Source organism: Anopheles arabiensis, chromosome 3 (assembly GCF_016920715.1).
Source record: "Anopheles arabiensis isolate DONGOLA chromosome 3, AaraD3, whole genome shotgun sequence".
In the NCBI taxonomy this organism is placed as follows: domain Eukaryota; kingdom Metazoa; phylum Arthropoda; class Insecta; order Diptera; family Culicidae; genus Anopheles; species Anopheles arabiensis.
In genome coordinates, this window is record NC_053518.1 from 85,230,001 (window position 1) to 85,252,727 (window position 22,727).

Below are 22,727 nucleotides of genomic sequence, written 5' to 3' on the forward strand. Positions count from 1 at the left end.
CCAGTGGGATACAGTTCAAAGGGGCCACTTTCAACCCTCACGAATCAGCCAAACGTCAAGCCGCAGTTTGACAGTTCACAGCCAATTGGACGCCGTGTTGTGTTTAGATTTTTGAGCCTGCGGAGAAGCTAAAAACAAGGCAGCACAGCAAATAGCGAATTTACAGTACAAAAGCGGCGGATTTCGTGCGCCCATCATGGCACAAAACAAAACCGACCTGCTGGCGGTGTTGGCCGTGGTGAAGAAGTACAATCTCAAGGTATGTGAAGCACTAGCCGCGATAGCTCTTCACTTGTCTCTAAGCTTTGTTTGTTTTTGCTACACCCCCGGTCAAAACCTAGAGCACCGAGGAGCTGCTGAAGAAGGAGGCCGGCCTGACCGACATCCCAGAAAATGTGGCCGGCGAGGCGGAAGTGAACAGTGTGCTGGCGGCGTACAAAAGCGAGGGCGACCCGGACATTTACGAAAACTCCTACATGGAGTTGCGCCGGTTCGTGGAGGAGTCGCTCGACATCTACAAGCACGAGCTGGCCCTCATCCTCTACCCGGTGCTGGTGCACATGTACATCGAGCTGGTGTACAACAGCCACGAGGTGCAGGCGAAGAAGCTGATCACCAAGTTTGGGCCGGAGCAGGAGTACTACTACCAGGACGAGCTGGCCAAGCTCGCGATGGTGACGAAGCGGGACGAGATGAGCGGGAACGACATTACGGACACGTTCAAATCGAACGCCTTCACGATACGTATCTCGCGCGACACGCTGTCGCTGCTGAAGCGTCACCTGCACGAGAAGAAAGCGTCCGTCATACTGAACATCGTGAACGAGCACATGTACTTCGACCTGTACGAGGGGGTGGCCCGCAACAAGGCACAGTGCGACGCAACGAGCGGTGCAATGACGGGAGAGGCGAAACGGCAAGGTAAGTTTGGGTCATTTTTTTAGCTTTTTGTACCGCTCAAATTACATTTTATTGCCCCTTTCCCCGTACAGATAACAAGATAAAGGTGTACTACGGGCTACTGAAGGAACCGGACGTACAGACGCTGGTGGCCGCCCCGCCAGAAGAGGACGACGATATGGATCCGGACGCACCGGACAAACCGAAGAAAAAAAAGCCCAAAAAAGATCCACTGTTTTCGAAAAAGTCCAAATCCGACCCGAACGCACCGCCGCTCGATCGCATTCCGCTGCCGAAGCTGAAGGATGTGGACAAGATGGAGAAGATAAAGGCACTGCGCGAGTCAACGAAGCGCGTCAATCTGGGCCCAGACCTGCTGCCATCGATTTGTATGTACACGCTGCTCAATGCAAACCACACCGTCACATGGTAAGTGTGCTGTTACATGATAAAAAGGCTCTTTTTTAACGATTTTCTACTTTCACTGTCCAGTGCCGATTTCAGCGAAGATTCCAGCCTGCTTTCCGTGGGCTTCGTCGACTCATCCATCAAGGTGTGGTCGATGACGCCGATGAAGCTACGCGAGATGAAGAGCGCCGACCAGCTGAAGGAGATCGACCGGGACGCGGAGGACGTGCTGATCCGCATGCTGGACGACCGGAAGGCGGAGTCGTGCCGCACGCTGCTCGGCCACAGCGGCCCCGTCTACCGCACCTCGTTCGCGCCGGACCGGACGATGCTGCTGTCCTGCTCGGAGGACAGCACGGTGCGGCTCTGGTCGCTGCACACCTGGACGTGCGTGGTCGTGTACAAGGGCCACCAGTACCCGGTGTGGGACGTTCGCTTCTCGCCGCACGGCCACTACTTCGTGAGCTGCTCGCACGACCGAACCGCCCGGCTGTGGTCGACCGACTCGCACCAGCCGCTGCGCATATTCGCCGGCCACCTGTCCGATGTGGACGTGTGCATCTTTCACCCGAACAGCAACTACGTGGCGACCGGGTCGAGCGATCGCACCGTGCGGCTGTGGGACGTTTGCGTCGGCAACCACCATCGGCTGCTGACGGGCCACAAGGCACCGATCTACTCGTTGGCGTTCTCCATGTGCGGCCGCTATCTGGCGTCCGGGTCGGCCGACAAGCGCGTGCTGATATGGGATCTGGCGCACGGGCACCTGATTGCGGCACTGACCGGGCATACGGCCTCGATACACTCGCTGTGCTTTAGCCGGGACGGGACGATACTGGGCACCGGCGGGCTGGACTGTGCGCTGAAGCTGTGGGACTTTACGAAGCTGGTGGACGACATCAGTGGGGAAAATGTGAACGTGTCGCACAATCCGGACGTGCGCGATGGCGAACCGTACCTGTTGCGCACGTTCCCGACCAAACAGTCGCCCTTCCTGACGCTGCACTTTACGCGCCGGAACCTGCTGCTCGGGGTCGGCATGTACGACCTTGGGATGTGAGGAAAGGATCATCGGTAGAGGGGAGGGAAGGGGAGAGAAGAGTGAGACATTCGCATTTTAACGCATTTTGTGCTTTTAGGGTTCATTTTTTATTGCAATAAATAGGCTAATGTCAAACGTAATTTAAAAAATAATGGCGGAGATGGTCGCTGATGACAAATGAGTAGGAATAGTTGAATAGTTTAACTTTTGGCGGCACAGAAGGGGCTTGTTGTTACACTATAAAGTCAAGGGCAAGCGTGCGCAGGCCAGCTCAAGGTTCACCTTTTCCCCTTCCCGGGAAATTGTTTCCGCGGCGCAGTTTACCGTGGCGGCGCGTGATTGACGTAGCTCGGGGCGTAGGCGTCCCGCGACCCTATCCTTGTACGAAAATATTATGATCCTCCTCCCTTTAAGGATCGCCACATCAACACATCTGTGCTCCGTTACATCTGCAGCAATTTGTACTTTATTTCCTTCCTTCCTTTTTTTGTTGCAAATTAATCTTCTTTCCATGTTTTTTGATATTTTATTACGTCCGACACACACTACAGCAGCGGTGGGAGAAAATGATGAGGAAAATCCCCCGCGCGTGTGTTATACAGAGCTGGCTCATACATTTCCCAAAGAGAAACGGAGAATATGCTGCTCTTTACTCTCACACGCTCTTCTGGACCTCAAAGGGTGCTTCAAATCTCTCTCCTGGCGTTTGTGTGTGTGTGTGTGCTGTCCCTCCTCGACGGTAGAGGAAATAGTAGGCCTCGGAATATCCGAACGCGCCCCAGCAACGATCCGCACTGGCGAGGTTCGTTCTCAGTCCCAGCTGAACCACCGTCACGGAATAACCGTTTGCGCAGTGTTCTAAAGTTAACTCGCGTGAAGAAAGTAAACCAGTAGAGAAGAAGAGACAGAGACAGAGAGAGATAGAGCGCGCGAACAAGTGAGAAGGGATCGAGTGTTGAATCCATAGTGAAGTTGCTAAAGTTAAAAGTGTAAAAGGGAGAATTACAACATAAATTCCAAAAGAAACGAGTAAAAGTAGGTGTTGCTCAATTTTAAAACGTACTTCTGCATGCATGGTGGAGTGAGTTTTACCGATCTTAAAGGTCCTCCAAATCGTTTTAGTTATTTGCCAGTTCTTCGCCAATTCCCCTGGAGTGTAGGAAATTATGCAAACCCTTTCCAAGTCCCAAATTTCCATCAAAAACACAACAACTACTGCCCCAAGACACACTAAGCTATCTCATCAGCAATAACGACTCCCAGAACCAACTTACGGGACACAACGTGCTGCTACCCCCATCCCGGTTACATAATGCGGCAGAGAGAACCACGCGGGGACACCACGAACAAACCATGCGGTCCCGGAACGGCCCAAACGGGGTGGATTTTACTGCTCCGGCCGCGCGATATTGATTTATGTGTTCATGTTTGTGCTGCCGCTGATGATCGTTGCCGCGATCAGTACCGAACTGCCCTGTCGCTTCGATCCGGGTATACATTTCAAAGACTTTTTCGCCGACACGGGTGTGATGATGGGATTTAGCTCTCGTTTAACTACCATTTTAGGAGCATTAGTATGATGGAGTTTGTGTTTTATTCCAACAAACCTTGAGCAAACGATCATCGTTCGCTTTTTGTGTGCTCCATTTCGCACCTTTTCAATTCCCGGTTTTCCTTCGCGAAAGCATGGCCCTTGGGGACCTATTTGGAACTGCACCGTGCTCTACTGGCAGGCAGCAGTTGTACGGTCGCGTACACACCGTTTGCGGCTGTGTTCGAGCATTAGGGCAGAGCGCAGTGGGAAAAAGATAATAATAGCATTTTTGTTGAAACGGTGAAAATTTTGTCGTTTGCTGCCGCCGCCGCCGCCGATGCTCGCTGTCGCTGTGTCGCCTGTGCTTGTATTTCTGCTGGCGTTTCTTACCGGCGGCGATGTTGGCTGTCTTACTCCTTAATCGGTCTTGCTTTTAGGTGGCAGTGGTGGTGGTGGTGGCGGTGGTGGTGGTGTTAGAACACTGCCAGTTTCTGCCTCGTTCTTTAGGGCACACGACTTGCGGGGTTCACATTAGGTGGCATTTTGCTAGCACATCATGCGTCCCTTCTGCGCATCATATGATGATGGTGATGATGATCGAGCTGAGATCCATTTTGCAGACCGGAGGACCACCTAGCCCCAAGCAAGATTATGAAACCGACCGCGCAGGAGGGTCTGGACTCGACAACCTCGACACGAAACAACACTGTCAGAGCGTTGTTTATAATTAGTGACGTGAAATAAAGTGTGTGGTGCGCGATTATTGGGACCATTTTAGGGGCGACAATGCGCTGCTCGTGTGCGGTGTACACGGGTGTACAGCAGGCGACGAGAACGCCCGTACGCCTAGCGGACTCAATTTCCGTCTAAAAATATAGAGCAGAACATACCGCGGTGGGTTTCCTTCCCAGCCCCATCTTCGGACCTCACTGGTGTAGGCCCCATCTCTCTCTCTCTCTCTTTTCCTATATCACTTTTTCCACTGGGCCGTATACATCACACTCGACAGACCCGTCTTCTTCCTTTTTCGGGGGTAGAAATCGGCAGCATACTGACAGCGTTCTACCGGCGCATTCGTCTTGTGCTTCTTCTCCGCGTACTCTATTTCTTAAGTGGTGTGTCTTCACCTTCGTCTTGACGCTCGTTCGCTTTGGTTACCGCTGTTTTGTTGTTTCAAATGCCATTACTCGAAAGTGAGTCAGGCTAATCTAGCGTGCCATGCTAATGGGAGAAAGGAAAAGGTTCTTGCTTATACCGACACACTCTCTGCATGTATTGAAAAGGAGTTGAAGTTGTCGTTTAGAAAATGGCTCTTTTAACTCATGTAGGAACATTCTTAAATTCGTAACTATTTTTCATGATATAACAAGTAAAAGCATTGCTTCATTGTTGAATCATGATTTAAAACAATTGACATAAGCTCCATAGAATCCTGAACATCTTGCGACAACAATCAGCATACCACGTAACGCTGTGTAACGTAACGCTTCGTTACGCGCAAAAAAAAACGGTTTGCTAAGATCCGCGCATGGCGAATCGTCGCGCAGCACGGAAAGTGTGCGCCTGGTTGTTTACTGTTTTGCTTGCCTCTTCCCATTTTTTTTATTTACTTTTCGGTGGTTTGTTTTCCGTGCTGTGGCGTAAGAGGTACATTTTGTAATATTTATATTTTTTCCTACACGCTCCTTTTATGTGTGTGTGTGACTCATATATTTTTTTCATTTTGAGAATAATTTTACTACCCCAAATCCACCGGCCCTATGTAGAATGCGCGGTTCACGGGCCAGGAACACATACAATGCACAACCAATTGACATTAACTGCGCTGCGTACAGGCCCCAAAAACCTTGGCATTGGTTCAAAGCGTCCACAAACTGCCTCCTGCCACAGTGCCGCATTGAAACAGTGTTCGTTGTTGTTGTTCAGTTTCACCCAACGGCTGCTAAAAATGAGTGTGAATGAAGCTCTACGAATTCCCGCCACGCCAAAATTTGTTCAAGGATGGCGTCCAAATTGCAACACATACGGGCGTGTGTGTCCTTTTCAACAGATGGCCATTGGAAGCAAACCAACATCGACTGAAACATCTCACTTTTTACCTTAACATTCACCCACAGACACACACAGCGAGAAGAGCTGTTTTCAACCCAAACCCCAAACACCATTCCATCTGATGCCAAAACGATATCATCATGCAAACCACATACACGCATTTAACGGCACATATAGAACAAAATATTTCACCCCAATGAAAAGGGGGAGGTTAAAATGTGCGAGACGAATTGAAGATCAAACCCTCCCCAAACAACACAAACACAAATTGAAAACACAATCGAAAAAGAGAGTGAAAAAAACGGCGCGCCGTGTTTGTTTTAAAAATACGCCCCAGGTCAATGGCTCGCGCGACTCCTAATGGCGGAGGACAACATCCCCACCCACCCACCAATACACAGCTGACGGGAAAGGAGGGAGTGGGGGGGGGCAGGAAGGGGAAATGGATATTGCGTGAAAAATGTTTGTACCAAACCGCCGTGACATTGTAAGTGACACGACATTCTGTGGCGGGAGGAGGCAGCATTTTGTGTTTTCCTTTTTGTCTCTTTTTTGTTTTGCTTTTTGTTTTTTTTTTTGCTGGTTCCCCACAAGACGCGATATGGGTGTGAGAGACGTGCGTCATACAACCGCTCGGTGATTTGAAAATTAATTTCTACATACACAGCTTCCCCCACTTGCCAATTATATGGCCTTTCATCTATGGGTGGGGTTTTTTATGGGTAATCATCGAAATAAACGATCGTTTGCCGGTATGGTTGTTTTTACTTCTTCTTTTTTTGTTATCGCAAATTAATCACCAACGCATTTTGAACGCCATTTAGGTACGCAAGACGATAACGGGGTGGCCGGTGAGCGCGTGTGCTCCAAACTGCTCTCTCGTGGCCTCATTCGCGCAAACACACAGCCTCCCTCTCTCCTTCAGCAGTTTTCCTCCCCAAAGGTTCCACCCCATCTCGGCGAAAAGGTTGCTTTCTGGTTCGCACAGAGCATTTCGCCTTCTCGACACGACACGGAACCCTGGTGTGCCTGGTGTGTGTGTGTGTGGGTCTTGTGGCTGTACTCTTATGTGTAGCGTTGCTCATTTTTGCAGGCAAATCGTACACATTTAGAACTAAATTTAGATTCTCGCTGCTTCGTAAACAGACGTGCGAAACTCGAGACTCTATAGTGATGCTGGTGGCTGGCCGGTTGGAAGGTTTTAGAGGATTTGCAACCGTTCGTATGACGTATTTTCCGCGTTTCGAAACGCTGTCATGCCTGATTAGACCACTACTAGCGGTGTTTGTGCTTAATGCTGTTGGACATTAATATTACATCTTCTTCCCACACTCTCCACAGACATCCCACCAGCACCCTAGCGCTTGAAGTGGACAGTAATGGCGAAGAAAGGGAAGGCTAAAAATGGGGCAGTCACCGGCGAAGGAGAACAAGTGGCTGCGCCGGCGGCTCCAGCAGCTGTCAATGCACCGGCGGCAGCAGCAGCAGCAGTAGCAGCCGTTCCAGCACGACCAGTCGAGAAGCAGGCCGCTCCCGTGCAGCAGCCAGCAGCCAAAGAGGTGAAGCTCGAGGTGAAGCCCGCCCAGCAGGCAAATGGTGCCGCTGTACAGAACGGTGCCGAAGCCGGTGCCGAGCAAGGCGAACTGAGACGCAAGCGAAGCCGGCGCGGAGCTCGCAACGATAAGAAGAAGTCGGACAAGGACGATCAGTCGAAGGCGCCCTCGAACCTGACGGCGCGCAAGAATCTGCGCAAAAAGCGCAGCAAGCTGATGCGCATGCTGGAGCAGGCCGAGGCGGGCCCAGCGGCCCCGCCCGCTGCCGATGGGGCACCGGTGCAGACGCCGGAAGAAATTCGCAAGAAGATCGAGATCGTCGAAAACTTGCTGCAGCTGCTGCAGGCCCAAACGCAGGAAGAGCGCAAAAAGATAGAAAGCCTCAAGAAGGCACAGTCGGCGGAACAGCAGGAGGCGGCCGCGAAGAAGACGGAACAGCCGCCGCAGAAGACGGCGGCGGCGGCGCCCGGTTCGCCCAAGAGCCTGACCACGGAAAAGGCGCGCAAGGAGGCGGAGGCGAAGAAGCTGGCCGGCGAGAAGGCGGAAATCCAGAACGAGGCGAAGCGGCTGGCACAGGAAAAGGCACGCAAGGAGCAGGAGATGAAGAAGCTGATCGCGGAGAAGGCGAAAAAGGACGCGGAGGCAAAGCAGCTGCTGGAGGAGAAGGCGGCCCGCGAAGCGGAACTGGCCAAGCTGACGCAGGCGCAGGCACGCATCGAAACGGTGGAGCAGAAGATTAACCAGCTCGACCAGAAGGTGCAACAACGAAAGGAGGCGGAGGAGCCGAAGGTGGCGGCCGCGCCAGTGCCGGCAGCGGCGGCGGCTCCTGGTAGTCCGAAACAAAAGAAGGATCAGGCGCGCACGCGCAAGGATTCGGAATCGAGCAAGAAGAAGGAGGCAGAAGATAAGGCGAAGAAGGATGCGGAAGAGAAGGCCAAGAAGGAGGCGGCTGAAAAGGCGAAGAAGGAAGCGGAGGAGAAGGCCAAGAAGGAAGCGGCTGAAAAGGCCAAGAAGGAATCGGAAGAGAAGGCCAAGAAGGAGGCGGCGGAAAAGGCCAAGAAGGAGGCCGAAGAGAAGGCCAAGAAGGAGGCGGCTGAAAAGGCGAAGAAGGAAGCGGAGGAGAAGGCCAAGAAGGAAGCGGCTGAAAAGGCCAAGAAGGAAGCGGAAGAAAAGGCTAAGAAGGAGGCGGCTGAAAAGGCGAAGAAGGAGGCCGAAGAGAAGGCCAAGAAGGAGGCTGCTGAAAAGGCGAAGAAGGAAGCGGAGGAGAAGGCCAAGAAGGAAGCGGCTGAAAAGGCCAAGAAGGAATCGGAAGAGAAGGCGAAGAAGGAGGCGGCTGAAAAGGCCAAGAAGGAAGCCGAAGAGAAGGCGAAGAAGGAGGCGGCTGAGAAGGCCAAGAAGGAGGCCGAAGAGAAGGCGAAGAAGGAGGCGGCTGAAAAGGCCAAGAAGGAAGCCGAAGAGAAGGCAAAGAAGGAAGCGGCTGAAAAGGCGAAGAAGGAAGCTGAAGAGAAGGCCAAGAAGGAGGCGGCTGAAAAGGCGAAAAAAGAAGCAGAGGAGAAGGCGAAGAAGGAGGCTGCAGAAAAGGCCAAGAAGGAAGCGGAAGAAAAGGCAAAGAAGGAGGCGGACGAAAAGGCTAAGAAGGAGGCGGCCGAAAAGGCGAAACAAGAGGCGGCTGAAAAGGCGAAAAAGCAAGCAGAAGAGGAAGCAAAGCGGAAAACGAACGGCGAAGCGGCGAAACAGGCCAACGGATCGGCAGCGGCGGCCGCCCCAGCACAGGAAAAACCGGCCACCTCGAAGCAGGACGCCAAAAACAATAAAAAGAACAACAAACGCACCCCCAAAAACAGTGTGTCGGAGGATGAGAAGAGCACAGCCAAAGCGACCGGTCCAAAAAACGGACCGGGCGGCGATTTTGCCTCCTCTGCTGAACCCGCCACGGTAGCAAAATCGCAGGAAAGCCACTCAGCACCAGTCCCCGTCCCGCCGAAGACCGCCGAAGCTGCTCCTGCCTCCCCGAAACCCTCTCCGAAAGCCAACGCTGGCAATAAACAGGCCGCCCCAGTGAACGGCAAGCAACAGACACCACCGACCAAGACGCCCGAAAAGACGCCCGCCCAGCCAAAGACGGCCGCCCGATCGTCACCGCCAAAGACCACGGCCAAGGCACCGTCTCCACCGAAAACAGCACCGGCGGCCGCTGCCCGTGCCGCACCCGCCAAACCCAGCACACCACCCGCGTCAAAGAAACCGGAACCGCCGCCCAAGCCCGAATTCCTCAAGAAGAAGTCACCCTCGGTCGAGAAGGAAAAGGTCGTGAAGGCGGCAGCACCGCAACAGGTCTCTCAGCCCCCTGCAGCGACAGCCACCCCGCCCAGCTCAGCAACACCTGCCACACCTGCCCCTGCCACCACCGTTCCAGCAACTCCTGCCTCAGCACCTGCACCTCAGGCGGCTGCGGCAGCACCTCCCGCCCAGGAAGGTACCGCCGTGTCGGCCCGCCTCACCGAGGAAGCCCTGAACGGGGCGAAGAAACCTGCCACTGCCGGCACTGCCAACAAGCCGAAACCGGCGCAGAAGAAGCCGGACGTGCCGCCGAAGCCGGACGTGCACAGCAAGAGCGCGGCCAAGATGAAGACCCCGATCAAGCAGCCGGGCGGCAAGGCGGCCAGCTCCACGGTAACGATGACCAGCGAGCCCGTACAGAATAAACATTTGACAACAATTCAGTCTGATTCCAGGTCGGCGGCGGCAGCGGAGCTAAGTAGAACGGAAGCATTTAAGAAAAACATGGACATTATATCGACCATCGCGGACGTGCTGCTGTCCTGCTCGCGCTCGAAGAAGAACCGCACCGCGGAGCGGCCGGCGGCTAACGCGCCCGAACCGCCTACCACTAACACAAGCAGTAATTCACCCTCCTCATCTTCCAATACTAATAGCACTACCACCACCACCACCAGTCTTGAACCATCTCTGCCCTCATCGGCATCACTCTTATCATCCCTATTTCCAACGCTTTCGCAATCACCCGGCCCGTCCGGCGGCTCGTCCGATCAAGCATCCTCATCCGCGTCCGCTGGCGAATCTGCGCACAGCAAGAAGTCCAAGCTGGACGTGGAACGCATCCTGCGCATACTGCAAGCCGGCCAGACGCCGTCCACATCTTCAGCTTCGTCGGACCCATCTGCATCCTTGCAGCAGCAGCTCCCACCGGAGCTGCTAGCCGGAGGTCCCGAGGGTGAAGAGAATCCGCTCGGATCGTTTCTAACCAAAGATGCCATCCGCATGCTGATGCCAACTCTGCAGGAGGTGAACCACAAGTTTAACGTGGAAAAGCAACTGCATGCGCTCAATGCGACAGCGGCGATGGCGAAGATAATGCCAAAAACGCTGCCGCCCGGCACGGACACTACCGAGGAGGACGAGCTGGAGGAGGATCTGCTGGACGAGGAGGAGGAAGACACGATCGAGTACAAGTTCACACCGCGCCCGGTCTTCATAGCAACGATCTGTCAGGTAAGATGATTGCGAGGCTCCGAAGAAGACGCCGAGAACTAATCCAACGCATTGGTAGGTCTGTAAGAACCCGCTGAAGACTTTCGTCCACTGCGAGCGCTGCAAGATGGTATCGTACTGTGGCGAAGAACATCGGCGCACGGATCAACCGGCCCATCGTGAACTGTGTGCGGTGCTGTGTGAAGTAGCCGGCAACAGAGGTACGTATATAGCGTTAAGAGAGGGTTTGCTTCTTTGAAGTGCAACGAGAGAAAATCTCTTTTCCCAGGAGGACACATTTACCAGCTGGCCCGGAAGCTGAACGTGCCGGAGTATCGCAATCTGCGCGTTCACACGCTCAACCAGATCGAGCTCACGCTCAAGCGCCCCATGCAAGCGTACGAACGGGAGATTGTACTGTTTCCACGCATCTGCCTTACGCCCGAGTGTCGCGAATGGCGGCAGGAGCTGCTGACAGAGTGTACCGACTGTCGGCAGGTTTCGTACTGTGCGAACAATCCTACACATCTGCCAACTTCCCATCGGCGCTGGTGCAAGGCGTACCTACTCTTCCAGAAGCTGATCCTGCGACAGCGCATCCTGGGGCGGATCGAGCCCGTGCTGCCGTCACGCATCCTCTCGAAACCGGCCCCACTGCCGGCTAACATTGACGAAGCGTTCAAACAACTGTACAAAAACTCGACTGGTACGTATTGCTGAAAATTTGAAGACATTCAATATCCACAAGAACCTCGGTTAGTAACACTTTGGACCGACTTTACTCCTCTCACACACTAGTGCCTCGGGATGAATGTGTCTACGCCGTACTGTCGCAGATAGCGACCGCGCCGCTGTCCGCACTGTATGCGTACCAGCAGACAGGTCTACCGTTCGGCAGCACATTCACGATCCATCTCGTCGGGGCCGAGCTACAGTTCGAGGGCGACACACTGGACAAGTGGGAAGCGTTCTTCCTTCACCTCGTACCGGAGGTCGCCGTACTGCGCGTCGTGTTCGTTGGTCCGGAGCTGAACGTCGAGAATCTGCCGATCGATGTCATCAGTCGCATTAGGTAAGCGTGTCCTTCACCCCGGGCATACGTTTTCCGTTTTCCCCGAGCTGTCTTCGTGTTAAATGTTTTCATGGGTAACTTTGATTGCAAAAGCCCGGATGATCTTACTACGACAGATCACACCTTCGATGGCTTCTTTTGAACACTCATTGATCACACTTCATTAAATGATCGATGTTGGCAGCTGACCAAACATTACGATCCACATCAAAACGTGACAGATAGAGGGATCTACGTGTTAGAAGTTGATTTTTAGTGCTTTTAAATGCATTGATTGCAGGGTTTCTTAGCTCTTTTAAAGATAATGAAGACATTTTGACAAGCAAAGCCTCGAGAAAGGGTGCCTTCATCTTGAGATAGAACATAAGACCTCCTCATCAAACTCATTATTCCTCGTCATCACCAAACACAAGCCATTTTTTACGTTTTTTTTGTCGCCTTCTATGTTCCGTGGTTTTTGTACATCTGTTTTACTCACTGTGCCGTCGGTTTTTGTTTTTGGTTGTAAATGTTTTGTATCTGTTTGTATTTTGTTACCGTGTAGTTGCTATTTTGGCTTCAAAATCATATTTTTCTAGGCAAAATTTTACTCCTGTAACTAACACTAACCCTAAATCAAAACAGTTTACGGCATACGTGAAGCTTTCGAGTCGGCAACACCTCAACGGAGAAGGTTCATTTTCGAAGGATCCCGGCATGAGACACCGGTGAATAGGGTGTGCTCAGACGCGAAACCCGAACGCATTTAACTGAAGATCATCTACTAGATATTCAGTTCCCCATCGTAAACCTTCGAAAATACGACGCTAATCTTAAACGCCCTCGTTCTAGAATGCGTGAGTATGGCTGAGATTTTCGGGTTGTGCAGAAGAGAGAAATAGAGAGAGAAAAGAGAAGGACGAAGAGAGCATTGCGATGTGCAGGTAAGGTTTGGCAAACGATCGCTTCAATGGTCATCTTTGTAGCAAAGGTAAGTCATAGCGAGCTCTCACAGGTGGACAGTTATCCTCCAGAGGATCGAACCAGTTCAAGGTTCTAATACACACACGGTATGCGTTTTGTTCTTGCCTTCTCCCGATACAGAATGTGCCGGACCTGCCGGTTGAAGTGCCGCGTGGTAGCGTTCGACTTCCAGTGTCGCACCATGTACCACGACTACCGGCACAGCTCGCGCTACCAGCGACCGAATCTCATCTGCTTCTTCAACCCGGGACTTCACCGTACGACCGGGTTTGCCGGGCAGGACAGCTGGCCGGTAACAATTCGTGCCGCAACAGATGCAGGCTGTCCAATGCTGGTGACCGCCTACACCGAGCTGGAGTCTCCCCTCGATCTGGACCGGCTGCAGCGTGAGTCGACGCGTGCCCTTCAGGTCGTTCAGCCACCGACGGTCAATCCGTACGGTTCCAAGCGCCCCGATCGTAACTTCATTTCGGACGATACTGCTCCGATGATCTTCAAGAACTACTACTACTTCATAGTGAAATAAGAGTGCGAGATAAGGAGAGAGAGAGAAACTTCCCAACATAGGACACATCCGTTCTGCGCGTTCGATATAATGTTCATGGTTTACACAACTATTGGTTTTTCGTTTTTGAATGCTTTTAATTTCTTCGTTTTCCACTAACTTCGACGTTTCGGCCCCACTTCCCGGGTGTCGCAACACTACACGGTCGAAGTACTTCCTTACGCGTACTTTACTAAAGTGGCACAGCGTCACGAATCTCCACCCAGTCGTACGATTGGCAGTTGTGATTTCAAAATACGATGTGCAAAAATAAATAATGTGTATCAGTGAGTTAATTTAATCTCGATGAGAGTGGGAAGGGGGTTTATTTCGGTTGAAACGCTTAAAGAAAGAAATTATATCTACAAGGTGGTGTTCCTCCCGCTACTACAACTTTGTATCGATCGACTTGGAATGGTGATGCACTGTTTCGTCGGCCGCACTAAAGCTGGGATTGTCATGGCTTGCCTTTTCGCCTCCCAGTTCCAGCTGGGAGCAGGGTTGGGGTCGACGTTCGAACAGCTTCTGAATGCTTTCCAACTCGCGGCCTTTCGTTTCCGGTACGCACGTGATGACGAACACCACGCCCAGGGCGCAGAGCACACTGTACATCAGGAATGTGCCGGAGGTGGTGATGAGCTGAAAAAGATTAACAATTTTTATTAAATGGCTATAGGTTTTCTCATTTTAGCGTAGACAGTAATCACACATTATCTGAGTCTGTCATTCAATCCTAAATTAATCCCTGAATTTCTCTTGGTTAGTTGGTAGATTTAATAAAATCACCGGTAAGGTTTCCGAACAAATACCTGATTCGATACATTCGATTCGATGGATGAAGAACCTGATCAGTTCCAGAAACTAACACTATGATTTCGAGATAACTCCCAAGCTCTGTGTTGGTTGGTGATCATTTTCATGATCAGAAATGATGGTTCTTGAACAATTTCAGAATAAGTTTTGATTTGTGATCAGCTCCAGGATTGGTATAGGATCAGTTCAAGGACTTGATCGATACGATCTATACTGGTTCGGTATTAAGATCTCGTTTCAAAATCATAACAGGTTCTACAACAGACAGAGAGCCAGTATAGCTTTGAGATAAGCTTCACGATCGGAACATATACTGGAACAATTCTGGACCTTTTTGAGGTACGATATCAGCTTCAAGAAAGCAAACATTAGAGAAAAAATCCAGAGTTGTTTTTGGTTCGAGATCAGTTTCTAGACTTTTATCTATACGTGATCAGTTCCAGGAACAATGCTGGGTTTGAATCGGTTTCATGATCGAGATAGCTCAAGAACTATATCAATACGAGAAAAACGTCTGGAGATCAGTTTCTGAACGGAAGTTGGTTCGAAAACAGTTCCAGGTCCGCTTAATGCTTTAGATCAGTTTAAGGATTGGTATAGATTAACGATCGGAAACTTTACGACCGAAAGAGCCAGATGCTACTATAATGTTGGTAGAGTTTCACGTGAAGAGCCAAACGGTTAAACCAAGAGCAAAAATGTATGAAAGTTCTATGAAATATATGAACTGTTAAGAGCCGCCATATCAATATCAAAGAGCCGCATGCGGCACACGAGCCGCATGCGGCACACGAGCCGCACGTTGCCGATCGCTGGTATAGATCCATATTTAGGATCGGTGTGAATCGAGATTAGTTCCACGATATATATAAAGGTGCAAAGACTTCTTAAAGTGTCTTTGAACCTTTACAATTTAATTAACAGTACCAGTAATAGTAACAGCGTCATGTTAGATTCGGTATTGATTCCTGTATTCCACCTTGGAATTGTGTTGCTTAACCCACCGATTGTCTAGCCTAAATATTTAGTGAGTTACAAAGACCAGAGGCAAAGCTTTCACCGTCTCACTAGCAAACCCTTAAACAATAAACTAAACTTACGAAATAATGATCACTTACATCTTCCAGTGGATGGTACGTTTTGATGACGGTGAACATCATGGCCAGATTGAACGAACCGGCCAGTGAGCTGAGCAAACTGCGCTGTGCCGTTGGGAACAGCTCACCCATCAGCAGAAACGGTATGCTACCGAACCCGATCGAGAAGCCGACCATGAACACGATCAAGCTGACGACCGGCAGATACCCGAAGCAGGTGTTACCGATCGAGTTTAGATGGAAGGCGGCACCCATCGATGCCATCGCCAGGCACATAATTAGCCCGGACATGATGAGCAACGGTTTGCGACCGGCCCGATCGACAACGAACAGGGCCGCACCATTGCTCAGTACCTGCACCGTGCCGACGATGATCGTTGCCAGATGACCGTCCATGGACGATCCAGCCGCATGAAAGATCTCTACCGTGAAGAACACGACCGCATCGATACCACTGAGCTGCTGGATCGAGAGCAGCACCAAACCAATGCCAAGGGGGATAAGAATCTCCCGGCGTAGTAGCGCTTCCTTGGAGAAGGGTTTCGGTGTGGGTTCCGCGGGTGAAGGATGCTGCTTCTCTTTCCGCTCCACCACCGCACTGGTCGCTTTCGGGTCGATCGAGAAACCCTGCAGATGGAGCCACTTGGCGGAGTAGTGTGCCTTCTCGTACTGTTTGCGCGTTTTCAGCCAAACCGGACTTTGGGGGAAGCACGCAACGGCCAGGAAGAGACAGCACGCCATCCCGCAGCAGATCCAGGCGAGCACGCGCCAGTGGAAAAACTTCCCCATAATGTACATCACCAGTATGCCGACCGACATGGACAGTGCGGGCAGGGAACCGATCACGCCCCGTATCTTCGGATCGCTACACTCGCTCACGTACACCTGGGCGGCGGGCAGGGACAGTCCGGCACCGAAGCCGGAGAGCATGCGGGCGACGAACAGGACGCGCCAATCGTTCGCCGTGGCGATCAGTATCCAGGAGATGACCCACAGCGGTGACGCGATCAGCACGGTGTACTTGCGCCCGATCCGGTGCATCAGCGGGAACGCGACCAGGCTGCCGAAGAACGCACCGAACGGTGGGATGGAGCTGACCCAGGAGGCGATGCTCTTGCTCGGCAGCAGATCCGGCACCGTGGCGTGCATGGAGGGGACGGCCGGTGCGGAGTAGCCGCGCACCAGCCCGATGCAGTAGTAGGACAGCGACACGGACAGCGAGAGGAGCGTCTGGGGGGGGGGGGGTTGGTTGATGGGGGAAGAAAGGAGCGGGAGCAAATTGTGAATTAGTACACAGTGATTTGATTGAGGCGGCGGCTGCCGGCCCGAACATTCCACAATGGCATTCGTTTGTTCGCGGTTGGGGTTGTGGGGTTCGTTGTCGCGGCACGTGCTGCCTCAAGGTTAAGCTGCTCACCCCGGATTTGCAAATCGTGCAATGTGCTTTACCGTTTTTTTAATGTGTTTGTGTGTGTGTGTATTTAACTGATCATTAACATTTTTATGGTCAAATCCTGCGAGAAATTATTTTAAATTTAGATTCCAGATGGACATTCATTCAATTAAATTGAAATTAAAGCAGAGATGCTGACACACGTCTCCTATAGCGATGACAATAGGCAATAAAGCATGTGATTGGAACGGTAATACGTGGCACGGTAATGTGGCACTATCAAACGTCGTGGCCATGTGTAGAACAAAAGGAAGAAGACTATTTCCAACACGCCGCTTTTCACTCACCTGCTTTAGCGCTGCCATTGGGGTAGTCTTTTCTTCTGCCATCTTAACTTGATGCACTATTCACTGGTTAATACCGTTCCTCCGATCACCGCTCAACTGTGTGTGTGCAAAAGTGGCCCTCACTTATGCCTTGAGCCAATGTTCAAAATTTTAATGCACAACGCTCATCACTCGCCCCAGCACACAGACCGACCCAACGCTGGACTGGCGGCCACCGCTTAACAATAAAGACTGAACGCGCGCGCGTTGTCCCTAACCTTCGCTGACGTTTGCCAAAAATTCACCATCAAGCGATCGTTACGCGATCGCGTTCAATGAAACCGAATAAAAAGTGGTCAGACCACTTTTGTGTTTTGATAAAGAGCGTCACTATGAGGAGGGGGGATCTATTGTTGTGGATATAATAACAAATAGAAGAGTTTAGAGTTTCTCCACAACTATGCTTCCCTAGCTGATCGTGAGGGACACCACACGCGACCTGAGCACTATCAACGACTGTTCGCTACTACCGGCAAATGCGAGAGTGCCGTCCAAGCCGGTACGCGAATCTTTCCTCCACCTCCACAAGTCTCGGGCGAACGGTGCGTTGTGATGTGATGTGCGGTTTGCAGTTCGCTATCGAGATCAGCGTATTTATCTATCCCCCCACCCGATGCTGGGGTGCTCTTATCGGGCAAAAAAAGCACGTTTTTATTCGCAGCATCATTGGGCGTTCGGAAATCCTTTTCGTTTCGTGGCACTTTCGGTAGCCTTGATGTAATTTGCATGTTATTGATGATTGTTATGGCTAAAGAGAACCAATAAAAAAGCTAAACAAAGTGTAAAATAGAAACAAGATGCATAAAATACATAAAATAGGCAAATAGTAAGAAAATAAATCCATCAAAGAAGAAAAATAACATTATTAAAGAATAAAGGACCAATAGAATAGCTAAAGAACCAAGTATAAATAATGTGAAATTTATTGTCTAAATAAAGACTTGTAAATACAATAGAGTACAACAGAGTAAATAAAAAAAACAGTAAATAATAGGTAACTTCAATACACATCACGGGAATATCGAGTGGTTGTTGCGTTTTTTTAACTCATTTACTTAGTTATATGTTTATTTATTATATTTATGTTTCTTTAGAGTTATTTGTTTCTTTATAATACATTCAATTAGTTATCTATTTAATTGTTTGATTTTTTATGTTTCATTATGTTTTGGAAGTTATTTGTTTTTTCTTCTTTCAATTCATTTATATAAATATATGTTTATTTATTCACGTTTTTTTGGAGTTATTTGTTTCTTTCTGTTCAATTATTTATGTAATCTTCTTTTTGCTTATTGTATCATTGATTTTGCTTATTGTATCATTGATTTTTCTTTATGTATCTTGAGAGTTATTTGTTTCTTTCTTTTAATTTCTTTATTTATTTAATTGAATTATCTATTTACTTAGTCTTTTCGGTTTATGTATTTGTTATTTTTTACTTGTTTATGTACTTACCAATTTTCATTTTGTTCATTTATGTTCAATATACTTCTTTTCTACACCAAATCTACATAGAATGATACAAACACACTATTCTAAACGAATAAATATGCAAACATTGCAAGCTAGATACTTTTCCCCAAACAGTAATAGACCCCATAGTCCCACGCCGATACGATGTCGCTCCACTAATGGGATTCACTTGCGACTTCCAACCGACTCTACAATGAAACATCTGTTCCCTTTGCGTGAAGGTGAGAGGTAGCAGATAATGGGCATCGAGCAAAAAAGCCCTTCAGTTTGGAAAATCAAAAGCACATGCCTTACCGCAGCACAGAGAACCCAGCGGGGGGGCAGTCGGTCCGAAGCTGTGGTAGCTCACCACTCCTGTCATCTCGTGCATGGTAACCGACCTGCATTGGCGGGGAGGACACACACACACACCGAACTGCAATTTACGGTGCATTACCGCTAATGAAAAGCATATTTCTGAGCTCACGCTCGCTCGCTTGCTCTCCACCGTGGTGGTGCGCCAGTGAGTAAAGTTAATTTTTAGTTTACGCGTCTCGTACACCGTAACGATACCGCGCGCTTGATTGAGGAATCTGCATGCAAATGACTTTGCAGGCCCGAGCGACACCCCCGCTGCTGCGTTCTCGTAAAGAAGCTCGTAAAATTGGAATAATGGTTCTAACTGATTCGGATCTTCCCGACGCCCACCTGCGAAGAAATGGAGACCAGACTCAGCGATTAGAAGCGTGTCTTGAACGATGCTAACGAGGAGCTAGCTTGCGGCAAATTAATTTAAAGTTTCTGGAGGGGATAGAATCCCCAATCCCCCGATTCTAACAAAAGGCAGGTCAAGTTCCCGCCTTTAACTCGTCCATCATTTAATTTTAAGGGATTTGGGTTGGATTCATAAATTGAATTGCACCCGCTCCCGCTGTTCACAAACGCGTGGAGAGGCGATGGAAAGGGTGAGTTCGTAATGGAAAGGTGGAAAGTTCCAGCTTTTATTACGAAATGACATGCCGTCGCGATCATTAGTCAGAATCGGAACTGAACGCTCTGGGACAGCAGGTGCAAGGGGAAGTTAGAATTGTTTGTTGTTTGTTAGCCCAGAGCTATCTGTCTGGCGTGATGGTTGAGCATGTCGCCGTCAACTTCCGATACGATCGTACGGTCCCGGCAACTCACCCTCCGCACACCCTGTGCATCATCACGTGTGGCTTGCGCGCTTACACTACCATCAGGTATGCTCAAACATTGCATTCACTCCATTCCAACACGGAAATAAAGCGACACAAAGTTTGATGTTCCCTTCGAAACAGACACCGTTTACACACACACAAACACTCCCCGTGGGAGATCGCTGGAGATCGAGCTTTTTTGCGCGTGAAGCATCATAAAACTACACGTTTTAGCAGGGGGAGTTTACCACCTTCCAAAAATGGTGCCTCCAGCAGCAGTGGACCTCCGTAGTGGCCAGCGGCGAAAGGTAAAAATTTCGCCAAATCTTAAACCATCAATCGGCATCGAGTCAAAACGGCTGAGAAGAAAGTACGTCCGGAGGAAGCGCCACCGTCACTCAACAAAATGCTGTCACCGTCCCGCTGTGGCGAAAGCGATCGTTTGAGATTGGGCGCCGGATTTTTTTTAATTATTTCATCGAACGACATCCAGCTCGATCGCAACAGTTCCCTCTGAGTGGTTGGATTGGTGTGTTGTGTGACTTGCTGAGTGAGCTACCACATGCAGTGTTCAGGTGCATATTCTGGCGCCTTGATAACGTTCCTGGCTTTTGCATAGTGTTATCGAGCTGGTGCAATTGCAGCAAATGCAAAACACTGTACGTTCGATTTGCTCGGATGCTCGTGAAATACGCTGACGAACGAAAGTAAAAGTGCGAGAAATTGAAATTGTGTCACTTTGGTGCTAAATATTATCAAACATCATACCGTTTTTGTGACGAGATTTGTTGTTCAATCAGTACGTTATGATCAGTTTATTGGGTGAAGTGCAATAGTGATACGTAAAAAGTGTTAATGTTTAGCACTGACACGCGACGTGCAAGTGATGATCAAGTGTGATCCAAGCAATCAGTGGAATAATTTCCAAGGTAACGCCAATCAATGTTACGCTGGTAATTCACTCACTCATTTTTTGTACCGAAAAGTGCCAAATTGAAATTCGGTATTATTTTTTGATTTTCCACGCTGCTTATCATTTTCTATCATTCCGTAGTTTTAATACATTTTTAATGATTTTTTTTTACAGACATCAAGCCATAAGTTGAAGCCGTAAACTGAAGCAACTTCTTACAAACGTGTGATACTACTCGAGTAGACTTCAGTCCCCTCTTTGGACCACTGGGTGCATTTTTACAACACAAAGCGAATCATTCTGCAGCAAAACAAAACCCTCCTGCTGCGACTGCTGCTACTGCTGCCGGTGTTACAACAGAACCATAAAACTCGTTGCACCGTACCGTGACTACGACAGTCGTGTGATAGGACGTCTCAGGTCGTAACATTGAAAGAACGCCACAGGGCAGAACAGTTTCAAAAAATGCTCCAAAGAAGCAGCAGCAAGTGCTCACTTCTAACCGTCCTGGTGTTGGTGATCGCGTTAGGCGAGTTTCCATTGCTTCTAGCTAAGGGTAAACATAGCCTACTTGAGGGCTTGTGCGAAGAACAAGTGAGATCATTTTGTTGCCGAGGAGAGCGTTATTGACTTCTGCATCTCTTTGCAGCCGGTGACAGTGACCTAAATGAGGTGCGCATTGGATTTGGAACATCGTTTAGCGCACGGCGGGACGTACGGTTCTATCTTTATACGCCGCTGAACCGCGCCGATGCGCACGTATTCTCGATCGAGACGGTGGACACGCTGATGCGATCCTTCTACAACTCCAGCCATCCTGTGAGGTAAGAAATGTCCGTTTGCGAAATCAACCACAATGATTACTAATGAAACTCTTTCCGTAGAATTATAATCCACGGATGGTTTAACAATGCCACCTCGCTGGTGATACAGGGCATCAAGGATGCGTACCTCGATGCCGGCAGCTACAACGTGATCGGTGTGGATTGGGGCGTCGGTGCAGGAGAGTCCTACTTCCGTGCGTCACAGTACACGATCGCGGTCGGGTTGGTGGTGGCAGACCTGGTCAAGCAGCTCGTACGCTCCGGTATGGCCGAGCTGGACAGGCTCTACCTGGTCGGCCACAGTCTCGGGGCACACATTGCCGGCAATGCGGGACACTCGCTCAAAGCTCAACCACTCCACGTGATCTACGGGCTCGATCCGGCCTCGATCAACTTCTTCCAGGACGAGCCGGACTCGCGCCTCAGCCCAGATGATGCACTGTACGTGGAGGTTATCCACACCAACACGCAACTCTCCGGCTATCCGGCACCGCTCGGGCATGTCGACTTCTACATGAACTATGGGCGTAAGCAGCCCGGCTGCAAGACGGACGTCTGCAGCCATGGCCGCTCGACCGAGTACTTTATCGAGTCGTTACGTAACACGACCAAAGGATTCTGGGGCGTCGGGTGTAACGATTACGCCGAGATCCGGCAGCGCACGTGCTACAACATCAAGCAGCAGGCGGTGATGGGTGGTGAGTACTGGCAGAAGAACATTACGGCCGGTGTGTACACGGTCGAGACGCTGGCAGAGTCACCGTACGCGATGGGTTACGTTCATTAGTAGCGTGTTGTTACTTAAGCTATGTTACGCCTCGTGTGCAAGAAGTGTTAATCATGGTAAATAACAGTAAATAAATGTCCCCATATCATGATAATGCACTAAGGAGGAACAGAGGGGCTTATCTGAATGCTGGGTGCTTTGGTCCGAAAATTGAGCCAATAATTTGATGACGCTACGTTAACAACACTACCCTCCCTTCCCCGGTAATCCACACAGCCACAAGTCACGCTACTAGACGACCGTCGTCTAGACGATGCAAAGGGTGTAACCGTGATACGTCATACGACCGCGAAATGTTATCGAACAGGCCTGATTCGGAAGTGA

The 22,727-nt window shown here is 50.2% G+C and overlaps 4 protein-coding genes across 7 annotated transcripts; 3 read left to right on the forward strand and 1 right to left on the reverse strand.

Moving 5' to 3' along the window:
• The first annotated feature begins 65 nt into the window (after window positions 1–65).
• LOC120904885 (transcription initiation factor TFIID subunit 5) lies at window positions 66–3,376 on the forward strand. Its single transcript, XM_040315345.1, has 4 exons — window positions 66–259; window positions 342–921; window positions 993–1,329; window positions 1,393–3,376. Exons 1-4 carry the CDS (start codon window positions 197–199, stop codon window positions 2,366–2,368), a joined length of 1,956 nt encoding a protein of 651 aa, XP_040171279.1. The 5' UTR covers window positions 66–196; the 3' UTR covers window positions 2,369–3,376.
• LOC120904883 (nucleolar protein dao-5-like) lies at window positions 3,160–13,861 on the forward strand. 3 transcript variants are annotated; one of them, XR_005739841.1, is made up of 8 exons: window positions 3,160–3,385; window positions 7,278–10,162; window positions 10,214–11,002; window positions 11,061–11,202; window positions 11,271–11,687; window positions 11,780–12,053; window positions 12,885–13,023; window positions 13,137–13,253. XR_005739841.1 is itself a non-coding variant. In XM_040315341.1 (7 exons), the coding sequence occupies exons 2-7, from the start codon at window positions 7,316–7,318 to the stop codon at window positions 13,540–13,542; spliced, it is 4,875 nt and encodes a 1,624-aa protein (XP_040171275.1). In that variant the 5' UTR covers window positions 3,161–3,385; window positions 7,278–7,315; the 3' UTR covers window positions 13,543–13,861. The 3 variants fall into 3 exon arrangements, 2 of the variants coding, with proteins under 2 accessions (XP_040171275.1, XP_040171276.1); XM_040315341.1 differs by lacking the exon at window positions 12,885–13,023 and having other exon boundaries at window positions 3,161–3,385; window positions 13,137–13,861; XM_040315342.1 differs by lacking the exons at window positions 3,160–3,385; window positions 12,885–13,023 and adding an exon at window positions 7,045–7,154 and having other exon boundaries at window positions 13,137–13,861.
• Window positions 13,853–17,798, reverse strand: LOC120904886 (facilitated trehalose transporter Tret1-2 homolog). The gene is made up of 3 exons (XM_040315346.1): window positions 17,211–17,798; window positions 15,492–16,700; window positions 13,853–14,199 (listed from the first exon to the last, which is right to left on the reverse strand). The coding sequence occupies exons 1-3, from the start codon at window positions 17,250–17,252 to the stop codon at window positions 13,948–13,950; spliced, it is 1,503 nt and encodes a 500-aa protein (XP_040171280.1). The 5' UTR covers window positions 17,253–17,798; the 3' UTR covers window positions 13,853–13,947.
• A 2,187-nt stretch (window positions 17,799–19,985) lies between these two features.
• LOC120904490 (pancreatic lipase-related protein 2-like) lies at window positions 19,986–22,503 on the forward strand. Of its 2 annotated transcripts, none has more exons than XM_040314499.1 (4): window positions 19,986–20,808; window positions 20,967–21,348; window positions 21,442–21,616; window positions 21,677–22,503. In XM_040314499.1, exons 2-4 carry the CDS (start codon window positions 21,258–21,260, stop codon window positions 22,401–22,403), a joined length of 993 nt encoding a protein of 330 aa, XP_040170433.1. In that variant the 5' UTR covers window positions 19,986–20,808; window positions 20,967–21,257; the 3' UTR covers window positions 22,404–22,503. The 2 variants fall into 2 exon arrangements, with proteins under 2 accessions (XP_040170433.1, XP_040170434.1); XM_040314500.1 differs by lacking the exon at window positions 19,986–20,808 and adding an exon at window positions 20,813–20,882.
• Window positions 22,504–22,727: the final 224 nt, after the last annotated feature.